Raw genomic sequence first — 20,101 nt, 5'->3', positions numbered from 1 at the left:
CTCTACACTGTCGTATCACACATTCCCAGGGTCAGACACAGAGTGAAACTCCCTCCACATTGTCGCATCACACACTCCGAGGGTCAGACACAGAGTGACACTCCGTCTGCACTGCCCAATCATGCACTCCCGGGGTCAGACACTAGGTGGTACTCCCTCTACACTGTCGCATCACACATTTCCAGGGTCAGACATTAGGTGGCGCTCCCACCACACTGTCGCATCACACATTCCGAGTGTCAGACACTAGGTGGCGCTGTGTCCACACTGTCCCATCACGCACTCCCGGGGTCAGACACAGAATGAAACTCCCTCTACACTGTCCCCTCACACACTCCGAGGGTCAGACACAGAATGAAACTCCCTCTACACTGTCCCATCACACATTCCCAGGGTGAGGCACTAGGTGGCGCTCTCTCCACACTTGTCGCATCACATATTCCCAGGGTCAGACACTAGGTGGCGCTCCCACCACACTGTCGCATCACACATTCCGAGTGTCAGACACTAGGTGGCGCTCTGTCCACACTGTCGCATCACACATTCCCAGGGTCAGACACTAGGTGGCGCTCCCTGCACACTGTCCCATCACACACTCCTGTGGTTAGACACTAGGTGGCGCTCCCTCCACACTGTCCATTCACACATTCCCTGGGTCAGACACTAGGTGGCGCTCTGTCCACAATGTCGCATCACACATTCCCTGGGTCAGACACTAGGTGGCGCTCTGTCCACACTGTCGCATCACACATTCCTTGGGTCAGACACTAGGTGGCGCTCTGCCCACACTGTCGCATCACACATTCCTTGGGTCAGACACAGAGTGAAGATCACTCCACACTGTCCCATCACACACTCCCGCGGTCAGACACAGAGTGAAGATCCCTCCATGCTGTCACATCACACACTCCCGCGGTCAGACACAGAGTGAAGATCCCTCCACGCTGTCCCATCACACACTCCCGCGGTCAGACACAGAGTGAAGATCCCTCTACACTGTCCCATCACACACTCCCAGGGTCAGACACAGAGTGAAGATCCCTCCACACTGTCCCATCACACACTCCCACGGTCAGACACAGAGTGAAGATCCCGTCACACTGTCGCATCACACACTCCCGGGGTCAGAAACTAGGTGGCGCTCCCTCCACTCTGTCCCATCACACACTCCCGCGGTCAGACACAGAGTGAAACTCCCTCCACACTGTCCCATCACACACTCCCGGGGTCAGACACAGAGTGAAACTCCCTCCACACTGTCGCATCACACACTCCCGGGGTGAGACACAGAGTGAAGCTCCCTCTACACTGTCCCATCACACACTCCCGGGATCAGACACAGAGTGAAACTCCCTCCACACTGTCCCATCACACACTCCCGCAGTCAGACACAGAGTGAAACTCCCTCCACACTGTCGCATCACACACTCCCGGGGTGAGACACAGAGTGAAGCTCTCTCTACACTGTCCCATCACGCAGTCCCGTTGTGAGACACTAGGTGGCGCTCCCTCTACACTGTCGTATCACACATTCCCAGGGTCAGACACAGAGTGAAACTCCCTCCACATTGTCGCATCACACACTCCGAGGGTCAGACACAGAGTGACACTCCGTCTGCACTGCCCAATCATGCACTCCCGGGGTCAGACACTAGGTGGTACTCCCTCTACACTGTCGCATCACACATTTCCAGGGTCAGACATTAGGTGGCGCTCCCACCACACTGTCGCATCACACATTCCGAGTGTCAGACACTAGGTGGCGCTGTGTCCACACTGTCCCATCACGCACTCCCGGGGTCAGACACAGAATGAAACTCCCTCTACACTGTCCCCTCACACACTCCGAGGGTCAGACACAGAATGAAACTCCCTCTACACTGTCCCATCACACATTCCCAGGGTGAGGCACTAGGTGGCGCTCTCTCCACACTTGTCGCATCACATATTCCCAGGGTCAGACACTAGGTGGCGCTCCCACCACACTGTCGCATCACACATTCCGAGTGTCAGACACTAGGTGGCGCTCTGTCCACACTGTCGCATCACACATTCCCAGGGTCAGACACTAGGTGGCGCTCCCTGCACACTGTCCCATCACACACTCCTGTGGTTAGACACTAGGTGGCGCTCCCTCCACACTGTCCATTCACACATTCCCAGGGTCAGACACCAGGTGGCGCTCCCTGCACACTGTCCCATCACAAATTCCCAGGGTCAGACACTAGGTGGCGCTCCCTGCACACTGTCCCATCGCACACTCCTGTGGTTAGACACTAGGGGGCTCTCCCTTCACACGGTCGATTAACACAGTCCGAGGGTCAGAGACAGAGTGAAGCTCCCTCCACACTGTCCCATCACACATTCCCTGGGTCAGACACTAGGTGGCGCTCTGTCCACAATGTCGCATCACACATTCCCTGGGTCAGACACTAGGTGGCGCTCTGTCCACACTGTCGCATCACACATTCCTTGGGTCAGACACTAGGTGGCGCTCTGCCCACACTGTCGCATCACACATTCCTTGGGTCAGACACAGAGTGAAGATCACTCCACACTGTCCCATCACACACTCCCGCGGTCAGACACAGAGTGAAGATCCCTCCATGCTGTCACATCACACACTCCCGCGGTCAGACACAGAGTGAAGATCCCTCCACGCTGTCCCATCACACACTCCCGCGGTCAGACACAGAGTGAAGATCCCTCTACACTGTCCCATCACACACTCCCAGGGTCAGACACAGAGTGAAGATCCCTCCACACTGTCCCATCACACACTCCCACGGTCAGACACAGAGTGAAGATCCCGTCACACTGTCGCATCACACACTCCCGGGGTCAGAAACTAGGTGGCGCTCCCTCCACTCTGTCCCATCACACACTCCCGCGGTCAGACACAGAGTGAAACTCCCTCCACACTGTCCCATCACACACTCCCGGGGTCAGACACAGAGTGAAACTCCCTCCACACTGTCGCATCACACACTCCCGGGGTGAGACACAGAGTGAAGCTCCCTCTACACTGTCCCATCACACACTCCCGGGATCAGACACAGAGTGAAACTCCCTCCACACTGTCCCATCACACACTCCCGCAGTCAGACACAGAGTGAAACTCCCTCCACACTGTCGCATCACACACTCCCGGGGTGAGACACAGAGTGAAGCTCTCTCTACACTGTCCCATCACGCAGTCCCGTTGTGAGACACTAGGTGGCGCTCCCTCTACACTGTCGTATCACACATTCCCAGGGTCAGACACAGAGTGAAACTCCCTCCACATTGTCGCATCACACACTCCGAGGGTCAGACACAGAGTGACACTCCGTCTGCACTGCCCAATCATGCACTCCCGGGGTCAGACACTAGGTGGTACTCCCTCTACACTGTCGCATCACACATTTCCAGGGTCAGACACTAGGTGGCGCTCCCACCACACTGTCGCATCACACATTCCGAGTGTCAGACACTAGGTGGCGCTCTGTCCACACTGTCGCATCACACATTCCGAGTGTCAGACACTAGGTGGCGCTGTGTCCACACTGTCCCATCACGCACTCCCGGGGTCAGACACAGAATGAAACTCCCTCTACACTGTCCCCTCACACACTCCGAGGGTCAGACACAGAATGAAACTCCCTCTACACTGTCCCATCACACATTCCCAGGGTGAGGCACTAGGTGGCGCTCTCTCCACACTTGTCGCATCACATATTCCCAGGGTCAGACACTAGGTGGCGCTCCCACCACACTGTCGCATCACACATTCCGAGTGTCAGACACTAGGTGGCGCTCTGTCCACACTGTCGCATCACACATTCCCAGGGTCAGACACTAGGTGGCGCTCCCTGCACACTGTCCCATCACACACTCCTGTGGTTAGACACTAGGTGGCGCTCCCTCCACACTGTCCATTCACACATTCCCAGGGTCAGACACCAGGTGGCGCTCCCTGCACACTGTCCCATCACAAATTCCCAGGGTCAGACACTAGGTGGCGCTCCCTGCACACTGTCCCATCGCACACTCCTGTGGTTAGACACTAGGGGGCTCTCCCTTCACACGGTCGATTAACACAGTCCGAGGGTCAGAGACAGAGTGAAGCTCCCTCCACACTGTCCCATCACACATTCCCAGGGTCAGACACTAGGTGGCGCTCCCTCCACACCGTCGCATCACACATTCCCAGGGTCAGACACTAGGTGGCGCTCCCTCCACACCGTCGCATCACACATTCCCAGGGTCAGACACTAGGTGGCGCTCCCTCCACACTGTCGTATCACACACTCCCGGGGTCAGACACAGAGTGAAGTTCTCTCCACACTGTCCCATCACAAACTCCCAGGGTCTGACACTAGGAGGCGCTCCCTCCACACAGTTGCATCGCACATTCCCAGGGTCAGGCACAGAGTGAAGCTCTCTCTATACTGTCCCATCACGCAGTCCCGGTGTGAGACACTAGGTGGCGTTTCCTCCTCACTGTCGCATCACACATTCCCAGGGTCAGACACTAGGTGGCGTTTCCTCCTCACTGTCGCATCACACATTCCCAGGGTCAGACACTAGGTGGCGCTCGCTCCACACTGTCGCATCACACGTTCTCAGGGTCAGACAGTAGGTGGCGCTCGCTCCACACTGTCGCATCACACATTCCCAGGGTCAGACACTAGGTGGCGCTCGCTCCACACTGTCGCATCACACAATCCCAGGGTCAGACACTAGGTGGCGTTTCCTCCTCACTGTCGCATCACACATTCCCAGGGTCAGACACTAGGTGGCGCTCCCACCACATTGTCTCATCATACATTCGGAGTGTCAGACACTAGGTGGCGCTCCCTCCACACCGTCGCATCACACATTCCCAGGGTCAGACAGTAGGTGGCGATCTGTCCACACTGTCGCAGCACACATTCCCTGGGTCAGACACTAAATGGCGTTCTGTCCACACTGTCGCATCACACATTCCCTGGGTCAGACACTAGGTGGCGCTCCCTCCACACCATCGCATCACACATTCCCAGGGTCAGACACTAGGTGGCGCTCCCTCCACATTGTCGCATCACACACTCCCGCTGTCAGACACAGAGTGAAGATCCCGTCACACTGTCGCATCACACACTCCTGGGATCAGAAACTAGGTGGCGCTCCGTCCACACTGTCCCATCACGAACTGCCGTGGTCAGACACAGAGTGAAGTTCCCTCCACAGTATCCCATCACACACTCCCGCGGTCAGACACAGAGTGAAGATCCCTCCACACTGTCCATTCACACATTCCGAGGGTCAGACACCAGTTAGCGCTCCCTCCACACTGTCGAATCACAAATTTCCAGGGTCAGACACTATTGGCGCTCCCTGCACACTGTCCCATCACACACTCCTGTGGTTAGACACTAGGGGGCTCTCCCTTCACACTGTCGATTAACACAGTCCGAGGGTCAGAGACAGAGTGAAGCTCCCTCCACACTGCCCATTACACACTCTGAGGGTCAGAGACGAGGTGGCGCTCCCTCCACAGTGTCGCATCACACACTCCCGGGGTGAGACACAGAGTGAAGCTTCCTCCACACTGTCCCATCACACACTCCCGGGGTGAGACACAGAGTGAAGCTTCCTCCACACTGTCCCATCACAAACTCGTGTAATCAGACACAGAGTGAAATTCCCTCTACACTGTCCCATCACACACTCTGAGGGTCAGACAGAGTGAAGCTCTCTCTACACTGTCCCATCAGACAGTCCCGATGTGAGACACTAAGTGGCGCTCCCTCCACACTGTCCCATCACACATTTCCAGGATCAGACACTAGGTGGCGCTCCCTCCACACCATCGCATCACACATTCCCAGGGTCAGACACTAGGTGGCGCTCCCTCCACATTGTCGCATCACACATTCCCAGAGTCAGACACTAGGTGGCGCTCGCTCCACAGTGTCGCATCACACATTCCCAGAGTCAGACACTAGGTGGCGCTCCCTCCACACTGTCCCATCACACATTCCCAGAGTCAGACACTAGGTGGCGCTCGCTCCACACTGTCGCATCGCACATTCCCGTGGTCAGACACTAGGTGGCGCTCCCTCCACACTGTCGTATCACACATTCCCAGGGTCAGACACAGAGTGAAACTCCCACCACACTGTCGCATCACACATTCCCAGGGTCAGACATAGAGTGACACTCCGTCTACACTGTCCAATCACGCACTCCCGGGGTCAGACACAGAGTGAAACTCCCTCTACACTGTCGCATCACACACTCCCAGAGTCAGACACTAGGTGGCGCTCGCTCCACACTGTCGCATCGCACATTCCCGTGGTCAGACACTAGGTGCCGCTCCCTCCACACTGTCCCATCACACACTCCGAGGGTCAGACACAGAATGAAACTCCCTCTACACTGTCCCATCACACATTTCCAGGGTGAGGCACTAGGTGGCGCTCTCTCCACACTTGTCGCATCACATATTCCCAGGGTCAGACACTAGGTGGCGCTCCCACCACATTGTCTCATCATACATTCCGAGTGTCAGACACTAGGTGGCGCTGTTTCCACACTGTTGCATCACACATTCCCAGGGTCAGACACTAGGTGGCGCTCCCTCCACACTGTTTGTTATGTACCTCCAGTCCCACTCACCTGTACTACACCTGTCCCCTGCCTTGCCCAGGTTGCAGGGGCACCGGGAACCTCCGGCCTCATAATCGTTGGTGCAGAAGCTGTTGAGCGGGCAGTTGATCTCCTCACAGGACAGGTGCTGTGCACCCTTGGGTGTTGCTCGAGCAGGGGGAGGAGCAGGTGGTCCTATTGACAGGAAACGTCGTGGTGGTGAATGGAGGAGGTTGTTCCTTCCCTCGATGATGGAGGGAGAGTTGATCTGTGGGGAGGAAAGTGCACAATATTGGGTCAGTGGTTGAGACAGAGGAGGGGTAACGAAGGGAATGGTGAGGGGAGAGTGTGGGTGAAGGGAGAGGGAGGTCTGAGGAAGAGTGAGGGGAGAGTGAGAGTAAGGGGAAAAGGAGGGTGAGGGGAGAGGGAGGGTGTTTAGAGGGAGGGAATGTGAGGGGTGAGGGTGAGTGACGGGAGAGGAAGATTGAAGGGAGAAGGACAATGAGGGGAGAGGGAGAGATGGGTGAGGGACAGTGAGGGGTGAGGGTTGACGGATGGTGGGAGAAGAGGGAGGGGAGGACAGGGAAGAGGAGGAGCGGAGAGGATAGTGCTGGAATGAGAGATGCCAGGTGAGGAAAGAAGATGAAAGGTGAGGAGAGGGAGGGACAAGTTGGAGGGGAGCTGGCGAGTAGATGGTGGGGTGTGTGAGAAGCGGAGGAGATGGAAGGGACCTGACATCGAGGGAAAGAAAAGAATAATTGAGGGGGATGGGAAATGAGAGGAGGAGGAGGAGGAAGAGCATGGTTGGAGGGTGTAGAGAAAAAGGTTGGGAGGGGAGCGGAGTGGGAGTGATATAGGAGGGGGATGAGGGTAGAATGGGGAGATTGGGTAGGAGGAAGAGATGGAGGGTGGAGGGCAGTGGTTGGGAAGACTGTAGGATGATGTGGAACGCAGAAGGAGAGGGAGAAGAGAGAGAGAAGGAAAGAGAGAAGGAGAGAAGGGAGCTAGAGAGAAAGAAGACAGGAGGGAGAGAGAGAAGGAGAGAGAGGGAAGGGAGGAGGGAGATGGAGCGGGAAGGGGAGATGGAGAGAGGTTATGGTGGGAGAAAGGGGAGAGTGGGAGAGAATAAAGAGGAAGTCAAGGAGAGAGAGACAAGAGGAACAGAGAGAAATGATTGGGAAAGAAATAAAGAGAACGTGAGAGTGGAAAAATAGAGCTCGAGAGAATGGAGAAAAGATATTAGAACAAGGTGAGGGGGAGGGAGGAGAAGAGAGGGAATGGGTGAAGAGAGAGGGAGGGGGCAAACGGGAAAGGGTGAGGGGGTGAGGGCAAGAGAGAGGGAAAGGGGGAGGGGCGGGAGGAGGGAGGGCGGAGATTGGAAGGTGCCCTGAGGAATGTGGTGTGAGTGAGTGAGGTGTCTCTGTGGGATCTGTCCTGTCCCAGGGTGTGATGAGCGGATGGGGTGCAAAGATGCCGGATCCCTGCGGCAGGGGTGAGGGTGAGGGTAAGGGGGGGGGGGAGCAGGTGCCTGATGGAGTCGGTGTTTACAAAGTCACTTCCTGTCAGAGGCAAACTCTCGCCACCATGGGGATTAGCTGCCATCGTTCAGCCCTGCTGACAGACTCTAATCCCCCTGTCAATACCTCAGCTTGTTCACACCTCACCCTCCTCCTCATCCAACCCCAACACAAATTCCTCAATCCCCTAATCCCAACAATCCCTCACTCACCCTCACCTCATCACTCCTCACACCCTCACTCACCATACCCACCCCCATCTCTACCCCAACACCCACACTCTCCCCTCATGCCCACACCTCGTCACCTGCCCTTCTCTCATCCTCTCTCTGCCATTCCCTCTGCTCATTTCTCATACACACTCACACCTTCTCTCTCTCACTCACCACCCACATCCCACCCAACCACCCCTCCCTGTCTCCTCAATGCCCCACATCTGCCACCCTCACCCCCATCAGTCCCCCACACCCCTCCCCTTCCCCACACCATTGAAGTGGCCACTACCTTCTCGATGTAGATGTCAGGGCCCTCGAGGTGAATGCCAGGACGGGCTCCGGTCTCCGCTGGAAAACGTCGTCTGGAGTGACCACTGCCCCCTTCCTCCGGCCCTAGGTCAAACACACCAGCGGCTGGGTCAGTGTCTGGTGAGGGGGGTGGGGAGAGTGTGACAGGACTGAGTGGGAGGGAGGAGAATTAGAGGGGGAGGGAGGTTAGGGAGAGATGGAGGGGGCAGGAGGAGTGGGAGACAGTGTGGGAAAAAAGAGAGGAGGGAGAAGGGGAGGGAGAAGAGGGGAGGGGAAGGGAAAAAGTGGAAGGTGGAGAAGGGGGAAGGGAAGGGGAGGGGGGTGAGAGGGAGGGGGAGAGAAATATGAGGAAAGCAGAGGGAGGGAGGAGACAGAAAGGGCAAGAGAGAGAGAGAAATGGGGATGGGGAAGAGGGAGAGGGAGAGAGAGCTTCCAACTCCTGCCCCCTTCACAGACACGTCCAACAGTCAACACACATTGTTATAGACACCACTACCCCTCCCCGTTCTCTGGCCCCAATATCGTCCTCCCCACCCTCATTACCAGACTAATCCCACTCTGTCACGTTGATCAGAGCCACTCTCACTGTTAAGAAGGAGGAGACCCTTCAGCCCTCTGCCAGCTGTGCGCCCTTTGCACACTCTCCCTATTCCTTACTTCCTGTGGCTCGGAAAACAACGGCAGAATTGAACTGGGTCACTGGTGCTGAGATAGTGTCACACTGACCGTCACACCACGTACCCTGTGATCGATATTGTATTAACAAAATCATTTCTGTATTACATGGGTATGTGTTTTGTGTGTGTGTGTGTGTGTCTGTGTGTCTGTGTGAGTGTGTGTGTGTGTGTGTGTCTGTGTGTGTGTTTGCGTGTGTGTGTGTGTGTGAGAGTGTGTGTGAGTGTGTGTGTGTGTGTGTGTGAGAGTGTGTGTGTGTGTGTGTCTCTGTGTGTGAGAGTGTGTGTGAGTGTGTGTGTGTGTGTGTGAGAGTGTGTGTGTGTGTGTGTGTGTCTCTGTGTGTGTGTGTGTGTGAGTGTGTGAGTGTGTGTGTGTGTGTGTGTGTTTGCGTGCGTGTGTGTGTGTGTGTGTGTGTGTGTGAGAGTGTGTGTGAGTGTGTGTGTGTGTGTGTGAGTGTGTGTGTGTGTGTGTGTGTCTGTGTGTGTGTGTGTGTGTGTGTCTGTGTCTGTGTGAGTGTGTGTGTGTGTGTGAGAGAGTGTGTGTGTGTGTCTGTGTGTGTGTGTATGGGTGTCTCTGTGTGTGTGCATGCGCACGCACACACACACAGAGTGAATTCTGGTTAATCGGTCTCATCAGGGCCAGTACATTTTGGCCCAATTAAGTGGCTGTCCCAATTAGCTGAACATTGATGGAAATAGTTAAAAAGATATAAAAAGGACAAACGGAGTATCAAATTCTGTATTTAAATGAAGTATAGAACAAATTAGAACACCACCAGTAGTGCTCCAGTATTATAAAACTGTGTATTAGTTCCTAATTGTTATCGACAGATGAATTCATCCAGTGACAGTGCCGTGTTTTTTGAAGTGTGTAAATGAACAAAATCAGTACAAACACCTAGTGCAGATAATGGACTGCCTTCATATAATGCTATTGACAATTGCATCGCCCAAATCTTTATTTTCATTGTAACATTCAAGATGATTGTTGAAACCTTCAAATTCCTCATAGTTTCTAACTTGTTGATGTGGTGAAATAGTTTCATTTTCACTACCAGCCATTTTTGGCATTTCCAAGTCTGAATGTTTGAGACTGCAGTGAATAAAATAGTTCTGAATTGTCTTACTGCTTATCTCCAGCCAACTTTCAGTGACAAACTAATCACTACTTTTTGAACACAAGTGCATGCGGCTGACACTATTTAAAAGCTGTTTGCTCTAATCATGGCGCAGTCTCTAACAAGTGCACGTGACTGACACTCATTACAAACTGTCCAGCGACAGTTTCCTGTCCCACTTAAAGTGGCATAGTGTCGCAAGTATACAGCTACCTTGATTAACCCATGACCCACTAACAGGAATCCACTCTATAAATACACTATATATGTGCCAGAGAGATCATCTCTATATAGATTATATATGTTATATTGTATATTAATTCTATGTGTGGTTCCTTAGGGTTGTTGCAGCCTGGAGTCGTAGTGGAGACAAGCTCCCACTACCTATTAAATGCTCCCAACAGCACACAACTCAGACAGCCTCTGACAACCAAGTCCAGCTCCTGGGCTTCACATGTGGTTTAGCTACTAAATCCGGTGGATCTGTTTCTACTGACTGGAGAAGGAGCAAAGGTAGGTTACTGGCACCTTGAAACCAGTCACTCGAGGCAGATGGGGCTCATCAGCTGTGCTTGGCAGCTCATCTCGGAGAAGGAAAACTCTGATCTCAAATGTCTGCTGCCTTGCGGCCATACCCACTCATGAAGAAGACTTAGTGAGTAAACCCTGAGCAAGATCTTGGAGCCGGAGTCCCGAAGACAGTCCTACACTGAGTTCAACACTGACCGGCAAGTCCTGAGACGCCGCTGGTGCCAAACCGTATCGGTCTCTGCCGTTCCTTTGGGTTCATCAGCTGCATGGAGAGGGGGAGCCTGCCACACGGGCAACAGCTCGCTCTCCATATCGTACTGGCCTGGCTTGTGTATCATGTAGACAGCTAGGATGCAATGTCCATGATCAACCTCAACCAATGTCAATGTCATCATCATTCTGTGCCCTGTTGTATGACGTGGTCTTTCCATGACTGTGATTGCTCTTGGCAAAGATTTCTGGAGAAGTGGTTTGCCATTGCCTCCTTCTGGGTCGTGACTTTACACGACGGGTGAGCCCAGCCAATATCAATACTCTTCAGAGATTGTCTGCCTGCTGTCAGAGATCACATAACCAGGATGTGATCTGCACCAGCTGCTCATCCGACCATCCACCACCTGATCCCTTGGCTTCACGTGACCCTGATCGGGGGCTAAGCAGGGGTTATGCCTCACCCAAGGGTGACCTGCAGGCCGGCAGAGGGAAGGAGTGCCTTACACCTCCTTTGGTAGAGATGTATCTCCATCCCTCCATCCAATCAACCAAAGTACCGCCTCAGTTCTACATCACCTATACCCAAGTGTCCGCAAAGCTTCTCGTTGTGGCTGCACCTCACTGTGCTTGTGCACAGGACAATGACCGTGATCTGATGTGACCCATCACAAGCCTGCTCCCTGGAACCCAGGCAGTCTCGCTGTCATTCTGGGACAAACACAAATCAGAGGAACTCACAGATCGGGCAGGATCTCACCCCGAAACATCGGGCATCCCTTGGCTGCTTTTGCTCCTGCAGACTTTTAGAGACACAGAGTACGGTGAAAGACCCTTCGGCCCAACTGATTCATGCTGTTCGCCTGAGCTAATTCCATTTGCCCATGTTTGGACCATATGCCTCTAAACCTCTCCCTTCCACTTAACTGCCCAAATGTTGATAACATAGCTCTCTCGACCACTTCCTCTGGCAGCTCATTCCACATACAGACCACCCTCTAGGTGAAAATGATGTCCCTCAGAGTCCTATTATGTGAGTGTTTGAGTGTGAGTGTGTGTGTGTAGATGCTGGTCTGTGCACAGGCAATGTGTCACGTTATTGAATTCTGCTGTAGCTCCCAGCTGGAGGTTTCACCCAGAACATACAATATAAAACAGACCTTTGTTTGTCACCAGATCAGCAGAGACCTTCCCCCACCTTTCCTTATCAAATTCCAACAGCCTGTGCCTTCCCCACCACCCCCATCCCCATAGTTGCCCTAAACATACCCCGACTCCTTCCCTTACTCTTTCACTGTGGAAGGACCCCCCCCCCACCATCTCATTTATCCTGGATCAGGAAGCATAAACCCCTCCCCCTTGCAATCTTTGCCAGCGTTGCAACTCCCAGGGGCAGGGTTGTAAACCGCAGGGACAGGAAGGACAGATTATCGAGCGGTCAAACACATCCGTCTTTTTAAGGAACCAGGTAAACAGGAAGAGGAGGAAATGGTTAATGCTAAAAATAACCACGGGGACTGACTAGTGTGGGGGGAAGCCCAGGGGCCCTTACCGTGCTGTACTGTTCTATGTTCTGCACTGAACCCATTCATCCCATCTTCGTCAGTTCTGGTCACCACACTACGGGCTCCTGGACCGGCCTCATCAGCTCCAAACCGGCTCCACTTTCAGGGACTCTGCGGTTGATGTTGTGTGCTATTTGTTTTTTTTAATTGATTGAATGATTTTTTCTTTTTCCACTCGTTGCATATTTGGTGGTTTTTGTTGTGTGTGAGTGTGAGTGTGTGTGTGTGTGTGTGAACGTGTGTGTGTATGTGAACGTGTGTGTGTACGTGTGTGTGTGTACGTGTGTGTGCATGTGTGTGTGTATGAGCGTGTGTGTGTGTGAACGTGTGTGTATGAGTGTGCGTGTGTGTATGAGTGTGCGTGTGTGTATGAGCGTGCGTGTGTGTATGAGTGTGCGTGTGTGTATGAGCGTGCGTGTGTGTATGAGTGTGCGTGTGTGTGTGTGAATGTGTGTGTATGAGCGTGCGTGTGTGTATGAGCGTGCGTGTGTGTATGAGTGTGCGTGTGTGTATGAGCGTGCGTGTGTGTATGAGTGTGCGTGTGTGTGTGTGAATGTGTGTGTATGAGCGTGCGTGTGTGTATGAGCGTGCGTGTGTGTATGAGTGTGCGTGTGTGTATGAGCGTGCGTGTGTGTATGAGCGTGCGTGTGTGTATGAGTGTGCGTGTGTGTATGAGCGTGCGTGTGTGTATGAGTGTGCGTGTGTGTGTGAATGTGTGTGTATGAGCGTGCGTGTGTGTATGAGTGTGCGTGTGTGTATGAGTGTGCGTGTGTGTATGAGCGTGCGTGTGTGTATGAGTGTGCGTGTGTGTATGAGCGTGCGTGTGTGTATGAGTGTGCGTGTGTGTGTGAATGTGTGTGTATGAGCGTGCGTGTGTGTATGAGCGTGCGTGTGTGTATGAGTGTGCGTGTGTGTGTGTGAATGTGTGTGTATGAGCGTGCGTGTGTGTATGAGTGTGCGTGTGTGTATGAGTGTGCGTGTGTGTGTGTGAATGTGTGTGTATGAGCGTGCGTGTGTGTATGAGTGTGCGTGTGTGTATGAGTGTGCGTGTGTGTGTGTGAATGTGTGTGTATGAGTGTGCGTGTGTGTGAATGTGTGTGTATGAGCGTGTGTGTGTGTATGAGTGTGTGTGTACGTGTGTGTGCATGTGTGTGTGTATGAGCGTGTGTGTGTGTTTTAATGGGTTCTACTGTTTTATCTTTGTTTTATGACTGTCCATAAACAGACAAATCTCAAGGTTGTATATGATTGTGTACTGTTCTATGTTCTATTTAAAATAGTTTTCTCCCCCACTGAGAGTGGTGTGTACTTGGAATGAAATGCCAGAGGAAGTAATAGATATGTTGTGTATTTAATATTTCAGTAATATTGTAAATATAGTGTGATTAAGCATTGTTGCTTATAGTTCATTGCGGGTTATGTGTAGAACTACAGCAATGGCATACGTTATTATGCCACCACCGCATGCCTTATTAAGCGTAAAAGCTAAGAGTGTACACGTTACCCTTGGCTCCATGTTTCTCTTTCACTTAGCTTTAATGCTTTCGAGTTACAAAACATCACAGCGGCATTGAGTAAGTTTTAAATGAACCCAAGACAAGCACAACACATTTTTTTTGCAAATGGAAAAGAGCCTTTTGAGTTTTGAAAAGATTCAGCAAGATGCTTGAGTTTAAAAAAAAGCACAGCAAGTTTATTTTTCTTTGAAAGGGGAGGGAGGCAGTTGAATTTTAAAAAGGCAGAAAATGGACAAATTCACGGGTTCATAAACAGTGAGTGTCGGAAGCAAATGACAAATTAATTAAAATAGAATTGGACACTGGCTCAGATGTTTTCGTCATTCCACAGAATGACTTTGAATGGTACTTCAAAGATACTGAACTGAAGCTGCAACTAAGAACTTATATTGGAGCACAGTGTGCCCACAACATTCGGCAGAACAACACCGACTATACCAAGTGACAAAGAAGTAAGAGTGAAACAAGCCCCATTCCTCTCTCCCACTCACGCACGTACACCGTCCTCTTACCTGAGGACAGGCTACCTTCAGCCTCCAGCCTCAGTAAGAGCGAAACAAGCCCCATTCCTCCCTCCCACAGACTCATGGATTTCTTTTCCTATCTCTCTCAATCTTGCAATCAGATTCTTACGTTGATTTGGTTGATTAAGTTCAAGTTTAATTGTCACTCAACCATATACTTGAAAACAGCCAAACAAAACAGCATTGCTCCAGGGTCAAGGTGCAAAATTCTGCACCAACAATCACACACAACACATACAGTTACGACAGCAGAAAGGCAACCAGCCACAAAAAAAAAATGCAGCGATTTTCCGGTAACTGTGCCATCAGTTAATCAGAGCAGCCACTCATTTGGGACAACTCTTAAAGATCATGAACAAATTGAGAAAATAGCTGGGATTCCCTTCATTTATTTAGGACATTACGTTGCTTAAACGGGGCAGGAGATTGTTGCAGAGTAGTTTTTAACTAGCATCAGACGCGTGCACTGTGTGGCCGTTATAGACTGCACCATGTTTAGAACAAACACTTTTTACAGTTGTGTGTGTTTTTGTTCAAAAAGCAGCGATTTTTGTCACTGATAGCTGGTGAGAAGTAAGCAGTAAGACAATTTGGAAAAGTTTTGTTCACTGTGGTTTCAAGCATTCTGGCTTGGAGATGCCAGAAACAGCTGAGAGGGGAAATGAAAATATTTCACAAATTCAACAAGTTAGGGACTATGATGAATTTGAAGGTATCAACAATCACCTTGAATATTACAATGAAAATGAAGATTTGGACGATGCAATTGTTGATAGTATTATATGAAGGCAGTCTATTATCTGCACCAGGCTCTCTCTCTGTATACACTCGTGTGTGTGTGTGTGTGTGGGAGAGAGAGAGTATACATACACATAAACACATATATAGCCCAAGTCCCTGAGTGTCACGGCCTGTAGGGTGATGGTACAACAGTGCTCATCTCATCCTAGTGCATCTGGAGACAAACACATTCCAGCTCATTGTCCACACATTGTGCATTGAAGTCGTGTATAATTTTCAGTAATTTAGGTTTATGTTAACAGGTTTGCCCTCATCTTGTTGTCTACTGAGTTGCTGCTGCATAGAACTCATTTTCATGACTTGTGGATGTGAGCCCATGTCAACAACGAAGTTTTAAGTAAACTTAAACCTACATCTGCTCGTTTTATTTTTAGCTCTGGTTTGAGTTCGAAAGGATGAGGGAGGATCTCATGAAAAGTCACTGGATACTGAAAGGCCCAGACAGAGTGGACGCAGAGAGAATGTTTCCACCAGCAGCAGCATCTAGGACAATAGACAGTAGGTGCAGGAGTAGGCCATTTGGCCCTTCTAGTCAGGACCACCATTCACTGTGATCATGGCTGATCATACACAACCAGTACCCCGTTCCTGCCCTCTCCCCATATCCCTTGACCCCGCTATCTATAAGAGCTCCATCTAACTCTCTCTTGAATGCATCCAGAGACTTGGCCTCCACTGCCTACTGGGGCAGAGCATTCCACATATCCACCACTCTCTGGGTGAAAAAGTTTTTACGTATCTCTGTTTTAAATGGCTTACCCCTTATTCTTAAACTGTGGCCTCTAGTTCTGGACTCACCCATTAGCGGGAACATACTTCCTGCCTCCAGCGTGTCCAATCCCTTAATAATCTTATACGTCTCAATCAGATCCCCTCTCATCCTTCTAAATCCCAGTGTATACAAGCTCAGTCGCTCCAATCTTTCAACATATGACAGTCCCGCCATTCCGGGAATTAACCTTGTGAACCTACGCTGCACTCCCTCAATAGCAAGAATGTCCTTCCTCAAATTTGGAGACCAAAATTGCACACAATACTCCAGGTGGGGTCTCACCAGGGCCTTGTACAGCTGCAGAAGGACCTCTTTACTCCTCTGCTCAATTCCTCTTGTTATAAAAGTCAGCATGCCATTAGCTTTCTTCACTGCCTGCTGTACCTGCATGCTTGCTTTCATTGACTGATGTACGAGAACACCTAGATCTCGTTGTACTTCCCCTTTCCTAACTTGACTCCACTTAGATAGTAATCTGCCTTCCTGTTCTTGCCACCAAAGTGGATAACCTCACTTTTATCCACATTAAACTGCATCTGCCATACATTTGCCCACTCACCCAACCTGTCCAAGTCACCCTGCATTCTCATAACATCCTCCTGACATTTCACACTGCCACCCAGCTTTGTGTCATCAGCAAATTTGCTAATGTTACTTTTAATCCCTTCATCTAAATCAATAATGTATATTGTAAACAGCTGCGGTCCCAGCACCGAACCTTGCGGTACCCCACTGGTCACAGCCTGCCATTCTGAAAGGGACCCGTTAATCGCTACTCTTTGTTTCCTGTCAGCCAGCCACTTTTCAATCCATGTCAGTACTCTGCCCCCAATACCATGTGCCCTAATTTTGCCCACTAACCTCCTATGTGGGACTTTATCAAAAGCTTTCTGGAAGTCCAGGTACACTACATCTACTGGCTCTCCCTTGTCCATTTTCATAGTTACATCCTCAAAAAACTCCAGAAGATTAGTCAAGTATGATTTTCCCTTCATAAATCCATGCTGACTCAGACTGATCCTTCTACTGCTATCCAAATGTGTCATAATTTCCTCTTTTATAATTGACTCCAGCATCTTTCCCACCACTGATGTCAGGCTAACCAGTCTATAATTCCCTGTTTTCTCTCTCCCTCCTTTCTTGAAAAGTGGGACAACATTAGCCACCCTCCAATCAGCAGGAACTGTTCCTGAATCTATAGAACATTGGAAAATGATTACCAATGCGTCCACGATTTCTAGAGCCACCTCTTTAAGTACCCTGGAATGCAGACCATCAGGTCCCGGGGACTTATCAGCCTTCAGACTCAACAGTCTATTGTTATGCCGTTGGCCCCCTCCTTTGTGAAAATCGCAAGAACTCTAGTTAAGGGGGGTCAACTGACCCAAGAGAGGGAGACGTGCGAAAGACCACGTTCTTCCAAGAAGCAGAATAAAAAGTGACTTTGACTATTGTCTCATGGAGACCACCTGAAAAGCCCTCGGGCAAAGTGGGCTGGTTGAGAGAGAGATCGCATTACCTGCAACTTGATTGACACCTGCGATCCCGTGAAGAAGTATAAAGGCGGGTCTGAGGGGAGGACCCTCAGACGCACCAAGGAGACACCAAGGAAGCATGATACCGATTCCCATGGGAGCGGGACGCCATTTAGGAGGCCACGTGCGTCAGATTCCGGATCGGGAATCTGTGGCTGAAGCCAAAGGAAAATCGCTTTTAGCTAACAACTGATTCCAGGGAATTGTTTCGCAAAGACAACGGGCAAGTGTTCTTTCTTTCACCAGTCCTCTCTCTCTCCAACACGTGAAATGCCAGCGGTTCCCAAACGGAAAAGACTGCAGATTTCTAAGTGACTTTAATATTCAATTGGACTCAGTATTACCCCTAGACAACTATAGAGCTTATTTCTGATTAATTATTATTACACCGGTGTTTTAGATTGAGTATTGACGACGTATATGATCTGAATGTTTGTATTAACCTTACGTTTGTGCCTTTTTTTTTGAATAAAATGTTTGAAAATAGTAGCATCAGACTCAGCTGATCCATCTATCTTTGCTGGTAAGTTACCTGGTTACGGGGTTTTCGTAACACTATCTAACACTGTTTCTTGCCTAATATAAATTTCCTTCAGTTCATCCTTTACCCTAGTTCCTTTGGCCACTATTACATCTGGGAGATTGTTTGTGTCTTCCCTAGTGAAGACAGATCCAAAGTACCTGTTCAACTCATCTGCCATTTCCTTGTTCCCCATAACAAATTCACCTGTTTCTGTCTTCAATGGCCCAATTTTAGTCTTAACTATTTTTTTTCTATTCACATACCTAAAGAAGCTTTTACCATCCTCCTTTATATTCTTGGCTAGTTTATCTTCATACCTAATTTTTTCTTGGCGTATTGCCTTTTTTATTATCTTCTGTTGCTGTTTAAAAACTTCCCAGTCCTCTGGTTTCCCGTTCATCTTTGCTATGTTATACTTCTCTTTTATTTTTATACTGCCCTTTACTTCCCTCGTCAGCCACGGCCGCCCCTTACTCCCCTTAGGATCTTTCTTCCTCTTTGTAACGAACTGATCCTGCACCTTCTGCATTATTCCCAGAAATACCTGCCATTGTTGTTCCACTGTCTTCCCTGCTAGGGTATTGTTCCATTGAACTTTGGCCAGCTCCTCCCTCATAGCTCCATAGTTCCCTTTGTTCAACTGTAATATTGACACATCCGATTTTCCTTTCTCCTTCTCAAATTGTAGGTTAAAACATATCATATTATGGTCACTCCTAATGGTTCCTTTACCTCGAGGTCCCTGATCAAATCCGGTTCATTGCACAACACTAAATCTAGAATTGCCTTCTCCTTGGTAAGCTCCAGTACAAGCTGTTCTAAGAATCCATCTCGGAGGCACTCCACAAACTCCCTTTCTTGGGGTCCAGTACCATTCTTATTCTCCCAGTCTACCTGCATGTTGAAATCCCCCATTAAAACCATATCATTACCTTTGCTACATGCCAATTTTAACTCTTCATTCAACTTACACCCTACATCCAGACTGCTGTTTGGGGGCCTGTAGATAACACCCATTAGGGTCTTTCTACCCTTAGAATTTCTCGGTTCTATCCATACTGACTCTACATCCCCTGATTCTATGTCTCCCCTCGCAAGGGACTGAATATCATTCCTCACCAACAGAGCCACCCCACCCCCTCTGCCAGTCTGTCCTTTCGATAAGATGTATATCCTTGAATATTCATTTCCCAGGCCCTGTCTCTTTGAAGCCATGTCTCTGTTATTCCCACAACATCGTACTTGCCAATTTCCAACTGAGCCTCAAGCTCATCTACTTTATTCCTTATACTTCGTGCATTCATAAATAATACTTTTAATTTTTTTACTCCCCTCTCCTTTCATATCAATTCCTATTTCACTTGGCCCATACTGTATGATCTCTTCTTGAGCTTTCTACTACATTGATTCTGTTGTCCTTTTTAACTTTTCTTATTTTCACTTTCCCTTTAACTCCATCCTTATATTTCCAGTTCATCCCCTCCCCCCCACTACTTAGTTTAAACACATCCTTGTTGCAGTGGCAAACCTGTCTGCCAGAATGCTGGTCGCCCGCCTATTAAGGTGCAACCCGTCCCTTTTGTACAATTCATCCCTACCCCAAAACAGATCCCAGTGGTCCAAGAATGTAAATCCTTGCTTCCTGCACCAGTTCCTCAGCCACACATTCAGATCCATT

General features: G+C 50.2%; 1 protein-coding gene across 1 annotated transcript in view; it reads right to left on the bottom strand.

The window, feature by feature from the left end:
* egflam (EGF-like, fibronectin type III and laminin G domains) overlaps positions 1–20,101 on the bottom strand; it is a 79,097-nt gene that overhangs the window by 24,571 nt on the left and 34,425 nt on the right. Inside the window, exons 9-10 of the mRNA XM_073047969.1 lie at positions 8,634–8,737; positions 6,643–6,880 (exon numbers count right to left, since the gene is read on the bottom strand). Of these exons, the coding sequence (XP_072904070.1) occupies positions 6,643–6,880; positions 8,634–8,737 (342 nt within the window). The remainder of the gene's footprint in view (positions 1–6,642; positions 6,881–8,633; positions 8,738–20,101) is intronic.

This window comes from Hemitrygon akajei, chromosome 6 (assembly GCF_048418815.1).
Source record: "Hemitrygon akajei chromosome 6, sHemAka1.3, whole genome shotgun sequence".
NCBI lineage: Eukaryota > Metazoa > Chordata > Chondrichthyes > Myliobatiformes > Dasyatidae > Hemitrygon > Hemitrygon akajei.
This window is presented reverse-complemented; position numbering and strand designations above follow the sequence as displayed.